Raw genomic sequence first — 14,764 nt, 5'->3', positions numbered from 1 at the left:
CATTTACAAACAAGTAGAATGAACACCATTGTTGGTTTTTGGGGGGTGGGGTGCTGTTTGTTAGAAACACACAGGCTTAGGAGTTAAACATCAAGCCCAGCATCTCACTTTGCAACCTCAGGCAGGTATACAGAAACTCCTAGTTATCGCTCTGAGGCTGAGCCAAAGCTGACTGAAGTCACTGCGGGATCCTTCCCAGCCCGTAGTGAGCAGATGTTTAGTACATGCCCCTGCCCTTCAAAAGGGACTCAGTTGGGGTGACCATCAGCATGTGTAAATGTGTTAACTAACAAAAATAATAATACCTGCAAACATAAGAACAATCCCTACTGTTTTCTCCAATTGTTCCCGTACAGCAGAGGCTGCACTGGGTCACCCTCATCCATACTGGGACCCTTCTGGAAACTCCACCCCATCTAGTCATGATTTAGTCAAGAATCTCATCCCATTTAGCAAGATGGGAAGGCTGTGGTGGTTGCGAATCCCCGACTCCTGTTCACGACCCACAGGTTGAGAACACACATCAAATATAAACCTCCTTTCCAAGGCCACCCTTCAATAGCCCACACCTGGTCCAGATGCATTTTAAGAGGCTTCCTTATACTTGACCCATAGAATCAGTCCTGCCTGGCCTCATAAGGACGGATCCACGCAGCTGTTTCTTCTAAATGTGCCTTATTTTGGGGGGCACTGGGAGGCTCTCTTGGACTTTAGCACAGGAATCAGCTTTCCAAACTGTCTTTCTAGTGCAACCTCAGGCATCCCTGTGAAATTCCCCACTGCAGCTCAGAATTCATGAGGATTGGAACACATTCAAAGGGAGTATCTGAGCATAGATACGAGGGTACTAACCCTGTGGATCTAAGGTGCTGTCTGCATTTACACTCTAACCAAGTCAGAAGACCTATTTACAAAACAGCTAGCCCATAACCCAGTTAACACTATGGTTTGCAGTTGTAGCATAGACAGGTTCAGTAACTGCATTAAGACTTGGACTGTCCAGTGCATTAGCCTGGGTGTGGAGACAAGGTTAGTGCCCATCTACACTACAACTTTTAACCACATTTCAGAGTAGCAGCCATGTTAGTCTGTATCTGCAAAAAGAAAAGGAGGACTTGTGGTTGTTAGTCTCTAAAGGTGCCACAAGTCCTCCTTTTCTTTTAACCACATTGTGACCAGGTCAGGAGACAACTAGGTTGTAACCTGTCCTCCGGACACTTTTATAATTACACAGTAGATAAAGCCTTATGTAATATTGTTGGAAAATATATACCTGCTGGAGGATTATTTTAGAAGCCTGAATCATCAATGCCTGGACTTGACACTACCTACAGGTAACAGTAGCCATTCACACTTGGATCACCTTACTGCAATCCAGCAGCTTTGTTAAATCTGCTTAATACAAAACACATCTGGGTGGGTTTTCACCCAGACAGCTTCAGGTTTCTGAAAAGGTTCAATAGTAAGCAATACTGAGCATGTGGCTAAGTGTTCTGAGTTTTATTGCATGTATGGGCCATCAAGTCACTAAGGTAAACATATTCGACTAAATGTGGAGGCTGAGAATAAATTCAGATTTGAGGGGGTCAGAGTGGCAGGTTCGTGCATGGGATCTCCCTACAAAAAAAATCACTGCAGTTTCCCAGCATATTCAGGGAGATGATGCGCCTATGTCACCTTGTTCTCGTGGGCCGCAGTTTAGCTTCCTCCAGGCAACAGACAGACCAAAAACCTAGAACTGCACTAAAAGCAGCTTCCCAGCATTAGGGAATTCTTATCCTTTCCCCTCTCCAGACACCACATAATGATTAGCTAGCAGCAAGGGATTCCACACTTGGAGAAACCTCCCTTTGGGAAGGAGGGAAGAGTGCAAGACACTGCTCTGGAACATGCCATAATCCAAAGTCATGAAGCAGCAGAGCTCCTAGATGTGCAAGGAACAGAACCCAGCTGCCATCCGAGTGTTAAATTAAGAAGAGCCCCATGTTAGGAAAAGATGAGCTTAAAATTCCACTTTCCTGCTCACCCTGGCAAGTCAAATCAGGGAGTGCGGCCAGCCTTGCAGCTCAGCGATCTCCCTGAAATTCAAAGGCAAAGCAGGAAGCAGAGCTCTGAGGTCCTAGATATACTTGTATGAGGAAGAGCAGAGCATTGCAGCATTATCAGTGCTTTACCCTGTGCACAGCAGAGTATGCACTATAGGCAATGAAGTATAAACACTTTCCTTCTAACATGGTTAAGGGACATTCCATTGAGATCCCTCATGCATGGGTGTGGTGGAGGGGGTAGGAGGGAGCGAAATGAGAGATAACAGAGAGAGAGTCTCCAGCCCAGCACCCAGGATGGCAAAGTTGCATGCCCCCCTCCTCCTGTATCCAATTAGGAGGGAGCTCTGGGCTTCCCACTGAGGCAGTACCCTAGACTCCGCTAAGTATACCCTTCTCTCCTCCCCCTCCCACTATGCTTCGATACCGAGTTTGATTACTAGATTACGTGATCCATATTTTTTTGAGCCACAATGTTAATAGAATTCTTTTCTGCAAACCCCCCCGACTAGCAGAAATCATCTCCTTTCTGCTCCGTGCCACACCATTCCCTTGCACACAAAAAAGCAAAGTAATTCACTCCACTGTTAGAAATCCTTTTGGGATAACTTTGCTTTGATCTCTCTAGTGAGAGCTCTCTGTTCCTGAGCAACTCGTACGTCCCAGGGCTGAAGAATATATTTCCATCCTACTACAGCTTCAGTCGTAAACATAAGAAAGCTGTTGCTGTTCGTAAACATCTTGAGAGAAACAGAAAGGATAAAGATGCCAAATTTCGTCCGATTCTGATTGAGAGCAGAATTCACAGGCTGGCTCTTTACTACTAGACCAAGAGAGTACTCCCACCCAACTGGAAGTACAAGTCATCCACTGCCTCTGCTCTGGTGGCATAAGAGTTCACTCTTCTTTTTACTGAAAGAATAACTCAGAGATTTTACTTATCAGCTCTTAATAGCCTTAAAAGCAACACACTTCAATTGTGTCGCCCCATGCCCGTGGTCTCCACCCTTCCCATGACAGCAATCATCCTGAAGTCACGCAGACTGCACAACCCCTTCATAAAACACCTTTTAATCACTACTAAGTTTAAGCATCAAGCTTGCTAGCAGCCAGTTAGGCTCAGACTGGAGAGCTGCTATGATGATTAACAAGATGTTCTTTTACTGACTAACCCACAAATCCATACAAGTAACTAGTGCAACCAGCAGAAAATTCATCCAAATACCAAGGTTCCCTGAAACAAGGACAATAACATGACACTGCAAGACTCCAAGGCATGTGAAAATGTTGACTTCCTCCCTGTTAAACTTCGGTCCAGGGATGATCTTAGGGGAACATGAAGCAAGTGGTCACAAAAGACATGAGAATGTGGGCAGGGAACTCCCAAGCCAAAGCTCACAACCTATCAGGATCTAAATGAGATACACAATGAGTGTGTGTGTGTGTGTGACACAAAATGAAGGGCACCAAAAAATAGCATAGGAAGCCTCAGACAATGTGCAATAAATTTCCTTAGCATCTTATTTTTTGTAACTTTATATGTTCATATTTCAGCATTGTCTACTGTGAATAATTTGTAGGACCAAAACAGAAATATCAGATTGGTGGGATATGGATGTCATGTGGCTCTAAACTAAGAGGCAGTTGGAAGGTAACATACTCACAAACTTCCTTCTCTTGCCTTATTCAGAGCATCATAATCTAGTCTCAGTTAGAGCATAGGAAGCTGACACCAGCCATGCTGAGGAGTCATTATTACCTTCCTGGGTGAACGCACCGAATAATATATAGTTCCTGCCGACTTTAGTCCAAACTGTAGCAGATACAGTTCGCTCCATGTTATTGGAAATGCATATTGTGCAAACAGACCAGTAATACTCAGTTTTCACTGTCTTGGGTGCATGTTTGAAGCCCAATGCTCAGGGAACTTAAGTGTATTTTCTTCAAAACAGATTACACGGGGATGCTCCTGGCCCATTTTCACAGAGCGTGCGGCTGTCACTGTCCATACTTGAAAATGATTTGGGGACTGGATTTTGAACTGTTAAGGCCGTGTTCTAACAACAAGAGCCCTCTTTCGCTGCAGGCTCCCACAGGGCATTCTCACCCAGCTGACTCTCAGGCAGTGAAACTCAGAGTGTCTTCCTTGTTCTAAAAATGCTGTGCAGCAAATTACTGGTGCCATTACAATGGCTGTCACAACCCATCTCAGATGTAGCTCCATTTCAGAGCTAGGTGAGGCGGATCAGAATCCTGTTCTACGATATTAAGTCTTTTGGGGGTCAACAGCAGGCATAAGGTCCCAAGCCTGTGCAGTTCTTGTGTTCCCAGACACCACACACAGAGACAGAAATGCACTAAGTTTATAGAGTCCAAACACACAGGCTGTCCATTATTAAGATACGTCTGCAACCCACTATCCCATAGGTTTGGAATTACAGGATAAAAAATATTTGATCCACACAGTGCTATATGCTACAGCTACTACTTTCCTACAAGCACAGTCCAATCTATAAGCACCTTGGGTCCTTGCCACACTACAATCTGGAGTGACATGCAGAGAAACACTGTTGATTTTGGTATAACACCATAAGAGGTTTCTTTCTTTGAAAGATGCAGTAGGGATTAGGATGCAAAAAAAAAGTGGCCACTAGAATAGCAGTTTATTTTGTAGGCTATGCTAGATTTGCTGGTAGCAAATACAGAGATCCCCATCAGAGACTGTTATACCAACATGTACCGTTCAAAAATATTAGCAGATATAAAAGTGAATGTGCAGCACTGATAAAGCTCATTCAGACAGTATGGCCACCATGGACTCACATTTGACAGGTAACCATATGACCATGAGGCAATCCAGCCCCAGCTGCCACATTTACATTGGGTTTCCTCTCAGATAAAAGGAGATTCTGATCTTGTTCCGTTGCCTAGTTAAACAGAGGGTTTGAGTTGTAGAAGTTTGAAAGGGGGAGGGGAGTAAGGGGAGAGAAACTATTATTTTAGTAACTAGAACAGATATGCAAACCACATACAAATACTGTGACTGGAGCACCCCGCATCAGCTCTGTACAGATGACAGTTTTAGTGCTTAAAATACGCACACTGTAATTCAAAACAAATTTTAGGATGTTACGGATTACAAAGCCCCTCCTCAGCATTTACAGAAGCTTTGATGTTCAAGGATTTATTTACAATGTACAACAATCCCAGCCCTCTGTAAATTACACAATTTAAAATTTAAAATTTAAAAATCAGGGCAGAAAAATAATACACCTTACAATTGGTGCGCTGGCTAAAAACTGCTTTGTATCTCAAGAATTTGATTTCTGCTTTGAGAGGACTTCCTTCATACACTGCACACACCCAGCCAAGACACTCAGGAGTCTAGATATCAAAATGTGCAGTCAAACTCCCTCTCTCTCTGACAATGTTTGTGGTCCACTGGCTGAATCACGATATAGCACTAAAAACCTGTTTCTTTTCTCACGTGTACCAGCAAGAAACAGACGTAACTCCACTGAAGTCAATGAATTTTCAGCACAGTAAGAGCAGAATCAGGCCCTTATAGTTCTTTCATGCTTATCTGGGTGGGTGAAGCAAACTAAAAGGAGAAAGTCAAACAACCTGCTGCCCTGGTCTTGGTTTCTCTGGGGGAAAGGTGGCTTCACGAAAGCTGCGCCTCTGCTCCACAATCGGATAGGTTTTCCTGTGGTAACTGAAACAAAGCATTACTCCTCCGACGGCCAGCTTGCCAAGTCTTACCTCATTAACCTTTATGGACTGACCTCCAAAATTCCTTGAAGGCAAAGCACTGGCCCCTTTTGCCTCGGGCATTGTGACTGATTATCCCCAGTGGGCTGGGAAAAGGGACAGGACTCTGTTAGGCTTACAGTGCACCACAGTGCTCGACTCTGAAGTCAGAAGCATGTTACTGGGTCTCAAACTCACAAAGGCTTCTTTGCTGGCCTGTCTTTCAGCTGAGGTTCAAAACTGTAGCTTGGATAATTAATTAATGATAATTAAAGAGCCTACATTACTTCTTGCAAGAACTGGGAGCATTTGGTCAGCATGCTGGCCATCTTTCAACTTGGGCCTCCTTAAAAATTCCTGTCACTTCACTTGAGTAAGACATCTTTTGCCCCCAAATCTATCCATCTCCCCCATGCATGTCATCCACAAGCACAGCACATTCCAAAAGTAAAGACATTACCTCACCCCACCCCTCAACGTTGGCAAATTCTTATTATCTTTGCTTCCTGCCTTACGCCCGTGGGCGTAGTTTAGCTGGCATTGTTCTATAGCTGCCGTGACCTATACTCAAGTGGCTGCATTCTGTGAATGGTAAGGTGCTCTCTGTAGGGAGCTGGTAAAAGTCTGAAAAGCAATCACTTTACATATTCACATAACTGCACATGAAATAAATGTTCTACTTCAGCCAAATGGCAGGAGGGAAATGCTGGCAGCACTAGCTTGAGCCATGGACAAGTGCACAGTGAATGGCCACTGCTATTCCGTGCAGAGGCAGGGTAGGCAAGTGACCCCCACCTCCCCCAGGTTTATTATTAGTCATCTCTCTCCTCTCTTCTCCACCAATGGGGAAGCTAGTCCTATTTCTGTTGCTTCTACACTATACACTATAGGAAGGCCCTCTGCTGTCATGGAGCAGGATGGTGACAACAGCATCCTCACAACAGACACAACTACCATAGTGGTTGGTTTGCAGCCTGCTTGTCCTTTGGGTATAGCCAGGCCCAACTGGAAACCAGAGTACACAGCGAGCTGGAGAAAAAACGGTTTATCTGCATCTCCCTGTTCTGAATACTGTGCAGGGCCACAACTGAGAGTCTGCATCCACTTGCAGGAGAAAGAGGGTGCACAGGAAGGAGGAGAGGTCATGCTCAATCACATTAGCAGGGCCATCAGCAACGAGCTTCAGCTCTTTCGTCAGAGCTGGTGGGGGAAGAAGAGGGCGTTCCGCTCACGCACTCTGGGAAGGGGGGCAATATAATAAGCAGCTAAATAATGTCAAGAACAAACAATCTCTGGAAAGCACTGAGGGGGCCATTTAGGACAGTGTATTGTCATTAGTGTGCCTAGAAAATCCGCTGCCTGGTACTGAAAAGGATTAAAGTGGGGGCTGGGTTATAACAGAGAAAGGCTTAAAAAAAAGAAAATAGCAAAATGAACTAGAGACAAATGTCAGAGACTAGATCCAAGCCTCATTCTTGACTGATTTCAGAGGAACAGCCGTGTTAGTCTGTATTCGCAAAAAGAAAAGGAGTACTTGTGGCACCTTAGAGACTAACCAATTTATTTGAGCATGAGCTTTCGTGAGCTACAGCTCATGAGCTGTAGCTCACGAAAGCTCATGCTCAAATAAATTGGTTAGTCTCTAAGGTGCCACAAGTACTCCTTTTCTTGACTGAGTGAGCCACTGACAGACCAAGAGCCAGGAGCTACAGCCAACAGCCCTAGACTTAGATGCCACAAAGTAAGTGGCAATGCCTTAACCATATGCGTGTTGTAAAGGCCACTAGGATCTCTTCCATCCTTATCAAGGGGAGTACTAACCTTCTCTCCTTGAGAGAAGGAGGGCGAAATGCACTTTTGGGAACCTCAAACCTAGGAAATTCCATAGAGTAGAAGGAAAGTGCAGCAGATAAAATCCCATTTTAGCTGCTCATAGTAGAGTGCTGTTTCTAAACAGTGACAAAGGCACAGCATCTGCCTCACTGACAGTCACTGTTTACATTGCTGTGGAATAGCAAAGCACTTTAGAAACAAAGCATCCTAAAATCCATGGGAGGTGGCTAAGCATCATTGCACCCAATTTAGCAGGGAAACTGAGGGATAACAAGGGCAAGAGACTGGCCTAAGATCACACAGCAGACAAGTGACGTATGGTCAGGAAAAGAATTTAGGAAACATAGCTCCTGATCCCCTGTTGTAACCACCAGACAACACTCTCCCTCCACTGTCCTCTATATTGTACTTTGTCTGGGCTGCACACTGAAACGGTATCAGTAATGACCTTTAAACCAATACTGCGAATAGCCAGGGACTTACATGCTTGACTATCTAGCTAGGCATTTGTAACTGAAGAATCTAGGTCCCTGACTGGGCATACGCTTTACAAAGCTATTCTGTTCCAAAGGGACCTAAATTGAGTTTTGAGCCAAGCATTCTGTTTGCATGGATCCATTTCAGAGTACTTTTCTCCATCCATAGCCTGATTATATGCACTGCTCCAGGAAGAGGCCCTCTGACTTTCTGTGTTAGCGGAGATACAAAAATAAGCATTATTAAACCCTGCCCATGAGCTGACCAGGGGTCTACAAACTTATTACCAATGGAGTAAAATGACATACAAATCCTATTCCCAAATTGAGCAACACTGGTTCCTGCTAACCTTCTGGGGTGCCATTGGCAGAACTCTGAGGAGAGCTTTGTTCAGCTCTCCCAGGTGGACAGAAGTCTCCACCGCCACAAGGGTATTCACAGGAAAGAGCTTTGTAGACAAATACTGTCTTTGTGGAGAATGTAAACTGCACTTAGGACCCAGGCAGGCTACCTACTAACCAGACTCTAGATGTGGGGTTTCTTGCTCTTCAGCATGAGGGCACAGATCATCTCATTCACAGAGCAAGCATCCGTCAGACTTCCACATCCTGCTGAGCTGGAAATATAAACACAAGCTACAATTTTGGTGTGATCAGTAGCTAAAAGAGAGGGAGACTATTTTAAAAACTGAACTGACCAAGGTCACAACGAGACCTCTCCATTTCATAGAGGTCCCTACATTACTTTTCCCCCTTAATTACGTGCAGGGAGCACCCATGGGGTTATTTGCAACAGCAGATAGAAAAAAAGAAATAAAATCCATTAGAAAATGTGTTATCATTCTCCATACAAATAATTGTGATAAATCTGAGAGCTTTTAAACTATGTTAAGACTTTTCCCCCTCCACTCGCATTACATGAAATAATTGTAAGTGTTGCATAATTCACCTGAGGATGCAAGATGTTGGATGAAAGTTGTTTATGAAATTTTACAAATAGTTATTAAAATGCCCACACTCACGGAGCAGCATCCCCCCTACAGCCATTCAGAAAGGAGCTGAGTCCCCGCTACCTGGGTCTGCTGTTAGAATTCTAGACACCTCTCATTTCTGGAAATCTAGGTTTAAAACTTGGCTTAACTCCCAAGTGAGAGCGTTTAGTGATCTCACCCTAGTCCCCATCCACATCGTAGAACTAACACATGGTTTGGCATGACTGGCAGCCTCTGCGCGAGAGGCCTAGGACTGAAGCAACAGGTGTTTGCTGGCTAGCATGAAGATACACTGGCAGACCCACAGAGGAAGTGTGCATAGCACACGTCTATATGCCTGGTTCAGTTCAGTGTTAGCATGAACCAAAGTCCTGAAAAAAGATTCACCCACAGAATGTAAAGCCAGGAAATATATGAAATCTGGATGCATGAAGGAGCCAAATACCGTAGGACAAGTCCAACTTGACACTAATTACCATTAAGGCTGAACAGAACCTGCGGTGACCTAGACCTGCACATCCTGTTCAAACAGCTTCAGGGAAGATTGGCAGGACTAGCAGTGGCATGGCTCAAGCACAGATACAGTGCAGGCTGGCTGAAGCAAAGAGATAGTTTCACAACATGTAGTCTCTAAGGTGCCACAAGTACTCCTTTTCTTATAACATGTAGAGTGGAGGATAGTCCCTATCAGGCCATATATGGAACACCACATGATGCCTCTTACACCTTTGGTTTGTGTTTGTTTTATGAAGTCAGGACTCTGTCAGTTTGCTTAGGCTCAAATATACACCTTCCTAAGCATAAGAAAAAATCCCATTCAGCATGCCTGCAGAATGACTTATAATGGAAATGAACAGCAGTGAACAAGAAACGTAGTTGTCTTGTGGACATAGAATCCTTTTTTTTGCAGTAGAGTAGAAAGTAGCCACTACTTACCAGGTTTAGACAATTGTAAACAGCCACCCCTACAAAACCAGCTTATGTTATCCCCTAGGCTGGAGAAAGCAGGGAGGTAAAATATACCTGGTCATGTGCCGGCAGTTCTCTGGTCATAACCAGGAACAAATCATTGGGCTGCAAACCAGGAGTTGGTCTGGGGATCTCAGATGCCAGCAGGCTCTTTTGTTAACATACGTTCGCACATAATGTATTTCACTTATCCAGCAGTATTTAAAATAAAATCAGATCACTGCCTTTCAGGAAGCCCAATCTCGCAGGCAAAATCTGCCTTGGAGAACAAGCTTTATCCACCGTTGTTGTTTTCTCCCCATTGTTCCTTTCTGGAAAACTGCAACAGCTAGAAGGCTCCCCAGTCATCTAAAGCACATAGGTAAACAAAAAGAGCAGAGACAGATGGCTGCAGCTCAGTTTAAACCAGCATTGGATCCAACCTCCCTCTGCTTCTCATCTACATCCCATAAGAACACACAAGACCAAGGGAGAGCACAGAAGTCATGGAACAGACAGCGCATATGTATATATAATCTGATAAGGAAGGGGTTGCTGCAAGGACAAGGTGCCAAGGTTTGGAATGCTCAAGCAGCTTTCATTTATAGTAAACAGACATTTATACAGAACAGCCTTTCACTAACACAACAATGGAACTCCAATTTCATGGGGGTTGAAACTGTATCTGTGAAACCTTCCAGCCAAATGCTCACCCAAATACATGCCTCCAACAAGCACCAGGGAGATCTCCTTCCATTTAAATCACTCACTCTGAGAACTGGAGCAACTTGAGACAATGAAAACATCCTTGATAGACCTCCCTCTTTGAACCTCTTCAAAGCTTTGAATCCACCACTACTACAGGAATTCAATCCTGTTTGCAGACATCTGAGTTAATCCCTTATTAAAATATTGACTTAAAAAGAGAGAGACGGAGATTAAGATTACATACAAACTCAGAGAATGATTGGACTCTGTTAAACCTATCTCAGGGATTTCTTCACTCCTGAAAAACACTTCATTTCTTTCCCTTTAAACGTTGGAAGGCTAAATGAGTCAAAGGAAGAGGTTAGCTGCTATTGCAATGCATAATGACAAGGAGTTCAAATGTCTACATAAAATCCAGCATATCCCTTTAAATCAAACAATGTAATTAACTGTTAATTTCTACTCATCCAGACCCAACTCTGAACATGGTCCCAGTGTTTCCTTATTTCATCAAATTCAGTCAGATGCAGCCCTGAATACATAAATGTAGGAATGGGTTCAAACATGCCCCTCCCTTCTCAAAACAATCCATTTCTGTTTTGGGTCTGCTAAAGCTAAACTAACCAATCTCCATAAGGCATCATCTAGGGCTTCCTAACATCCCATGAACCTCACTCATTTAAAAACACAATAAAACACAGGGGAAGGGCTGGATTATCATTCCTTTATCTTGTGTAATAATTAAAGGATGATACAGCAGACAGAATGATGTCTGAGGTCCCCAAATACCAATGGGCAGGAAAACAGAAATGAGGGAGCAGCATTTCTATTGGTAAAGCCCTGGGGTAACAATGCCAGGTTACAGCATCACTGACATGCACCCCATGCAGCTATGGGGTGCAGTTCAACCACTATACAGCACAACAGCAGAAGGAAGGGAAATATTGGCAAAGGACACTAGGACAAACTTCTATCTTTATAAAAAGGGGTCAGAGGAGCTTCACTCAAGGCACTGGTTTATATAAAGTCTTAAACACATGAAATAAATTGCATGGACCCCAATTTATTACCTCCAGAATGATGCAGAGTTGTCAGCCTTCCTGGGAACCAAATCTTTCATTCCAAGAAGTTTAACTACCCCAAGCTTGAGTTTTAGCCTATGAGGTCAACCCCAGATCAGGGCAGCTTTGAGTTATAGCCCGGGTTCTCTTTTTAGACCGTTGCCTCCCTTTGTGTGGTCAACCCAAAGCACCCTTCCTTCCCCACATGTGGACACGAACATGTGAATTAACCAAACCCCTGTTTAAACAAGATGTACACACCTGCATCTCCATGGAAACAGCTGTCCTGAGGACCTCTCCCAGATGGCATATCTCCATCATTTGGCCAGATCTGTCCTGTTTTCCGTACTCCCACAATAGTGGCTTCAGACACAATGACTGGCTGTTGCCTGGGCCGCTTTTGAGACTGGGGGGTTGGTGGGCTGCTGCTGTCGAAGGATTGTTGAGAATTTTGGGACGGAGAACGGCTTTTCTCCCGATACATGCGGTAAGTGGTGGGGCTGGGGGAAACATGGCTAGACTGCCCTGAAGAGAAATCTTCCTCACTGGATGTGAGGTTCTCATTTGAGCTACAATCGGGAGTATACCCTCCCCCAATGTCCTCAAAACTCCTTGGGGAATAAGACCTCCTGGGCCATGTAAGATGCTTTTCCTGATCAGAGGCACTCTGATTCCGCAGTACGGGTCCTTTGCTTTCTCCTTCCCCCATCATCCCACCCACATAGATGCTTTGGTAGGGCTGAAAGTCCATTGGTTGCCAAGGGGGTCGATTGCCTCCATTGACATTTATTAGGTTGTCTTTCAGAAACCTGGGGTTCAGTTCAGCATCCTCATATTCTCCATCATAGCCAAAGCTGCTCTCAGAAGACCTTCCCCGGTAGGCCGGCCTCTGGAACTCATTAAAGCTGGGTACCACATTAGACGGGAGGGAGTGCAAGGATTTTTTGCGTTCCATCTGCATGGCTTGGCTACCAAGGGAGCTTATTTTATCAGAAACTTCTTTATCATTGACCTTCACTAAACCCTTCTCATGGTGGTACTCCATGTTCACATAGAAGGGCTTCTCAGCAGCATCCTTGCTATCACCAGAACAATGTGAATTAACCTTTTTAATCCTCTCAAAGTTGGACCTTAGTGCTGCCACACTGGTGGCGTTCCCTTTGTCCTTAGCAAGAGGCTCAAAGGACCCCTCTTTCTCAGTGGAGCCCACCAGCCTGCGGGTGGAAGAGGGCCTGTGCTTTGAAGGGGATCCATCCATATCACAGCGATTCTCCATATCTTCCGCCACTCTCTTCAGTTTCTCTTCACTGTAGTATTTACACCTGTCTTGCTCCCCTTCCCCATGCTGGGGGCTCTCCAAGGGCAACAGGTCCGACCCATCGCTCTGGGCAGACAGCTTCCTCAGAGAAGGTATCCTTGGCTTGAACTTCTCCTCTCCGTGGTGGGGTCTGTTTTTTTCTGGATCCCCTTGCTCGGTGCTTTGGTGATGATGTGGGTCCTGGTTGTGCAGCTCTGCATCCCCTTCAGGCAGCTGGGAAATCCTCTTGAAACCCCACCTCTGTCGGTCATAGCTCTTCTTCTCCTTTGCCAAGAGAGTCTGCAGGTAAATCATACGGAACCTCTCCTTGTTGACCTCCATCTCCAGCCTCCGGATAGAGGCTTTGCACATCTCCAGCTCCTGCTCAATATCTCCCACAGATTTCAGCTCCATCTTAGGAGGCTCGGAGTCTGCAAACTGGGCTTTCCAAGCCTCCACAAACCCCACTGGGTCCACCATTTTGCATCCAGGGAAAAGATCAGGATGGGGGAACAGGAGGTGGAGAGAATCCGCCCGCTGAATTTCACATGGAGCGTTTTCACAGTACGGCCAGAGACAGGTTCACACTCACGGAATGGATCTTTTCCCCAGTCCACGCATGAAGGTAAACCAGGGAGGTAAAGCCCGGTGGTCCTGTGTCCGAGAACGTCCCCTCCCCTCCTGCTTCCGACCCCGCAAACACCCCCTACTTCGCCCCCCGCATGCCCAAAGATAACAATGCCCCCGACCCAGCAAGCCGGAGCCCTTCCGAGGCAGCGTGGACAAAGGAGCGGAGGTGGGAGGGAGGGAAGGTGAATCTCACCCACCCCCGCTGCCCCGGGCGGGGGGCCGAGGACCTGGCGCAGCTGCGCTCGGCGGCAGGGATGTGCGGGGCAATGGAGAGCCCCGCCGCTCGGTCCTGGCTCCGCGTTGCGCGCTCCCTCCTCCCGGGCTATTGTGCTGCCCTCTGGCCGCGCACACTCCCAGGCCCCGCCGGGCTCGGGCGGCAGGGCTGCGGCTTGTCCCTCGCCAGCTCCGTCGCTAGCCCATGGCTCCGGAGAGCCCGGCGCCCCTGCGAGTAGCCTCCCGGCGCCGCCGCCGCCGCTCCCGGCTGCCCATCTCGCCAGCCCAGGCTCTGGCGGCTGCTCTGTGAACCGCACTCGCCGCCGTTGCAGGAAGGGGAGGGGACGCTGCGATTGACAATCCAGGAGGGCCTCTTAAAGGGGAAGCGCTGTTTGACTGCGGGGGGAGGCTCAAACCTACCAGGGTCAGTCCCTGCGGGACAGGGGAAGGCTCCTAGGCCGGGAGAACCTTTCATAGTAGTAATACACCAGCAGCATTCCGCCTCGGGAGCTCAGCTGGGGCTGCCCCATGTGGCACATGCAAGCAAACACACACACAACCTCATCCCCACAGATGCACACACCCCGCAAACTTGCTCAGATATGGACACACACAGAGAAGCTGGTACTACTCACATCTACATTTGAGCACACACAAATATGTATACATTCATAGCTGTGTATCATGACCTACACATTCACCTGCGTGCTCAAACATAGGAAGTATACATGCCCACACAGCTCCACATCCGCTCTTGTGCACACATATACACTCTTGTGCTCAGACCAGCACTCCAAATACCCACATATAA

The 14,764-nt window shown here is 46.2% G+C and overlaps 1 protein-coding gene and 1 non-coding gene across 3 annotated transcripts in view; both read right to left on the bottom strand.

Annotated features, from left to right (window-relative positions):
* Positions 1-14,273, bottom strand: part of BCR (BCR activator of RhoGEF and GTPase) — a 133,867-nt gene extending 119,594 nt beyond the window's left edge. Inside the window, exon 1 of one of the 2 annotated variants that reach the window (XM_048821408.2) lies at positions 12,075-14,273. In XM_048821408.2, the coding sequence (XP_048677365.2) occupies positions 12,075-13,590 (1,516 nt within the window). In that variant the 5' untranslated portion in view covers positions 13,591-14,273. Of the gene's footprint in view, positions 1-11,230; positions 11,351-12,074 lie in introns of those variants that run through there. The other variant, XM_075120246.1, reaches the window with a different exon arrangement.
* On the bottom strand, positions 7,510-7,638 carry LOC125623261 (U6atac minor spliceosomal RNA). Its single transcript, XR_007352945.1, has one exon. It is a non-coding gene; the product is annotated as a U6atac minor spliceosomal RNA (small nuclear RNA).
* Positions 14,274-14,764: the final 491 nt, after the last annotated feature.

The sequence above is a fragment of the Caretta caretta genome, chromosome 15 (genome assembly GCF_965140235.1).
Source record: "Caretta caretta isolate rCarCar2 chromosome 15, rCarCar1.hap1, whole genome shotgun sequence".
In the NCBI taxonomy this organism is placed as follows: Eukaryota; Metazoa; Chordata; order Testudines; family Cheloniidae; genus Caretta; species Caretta caretta.
Note: the sequence above shows the minus strand (reverse complement) of the source record. Positions and strands in the feature narration are given on the sequence as shown.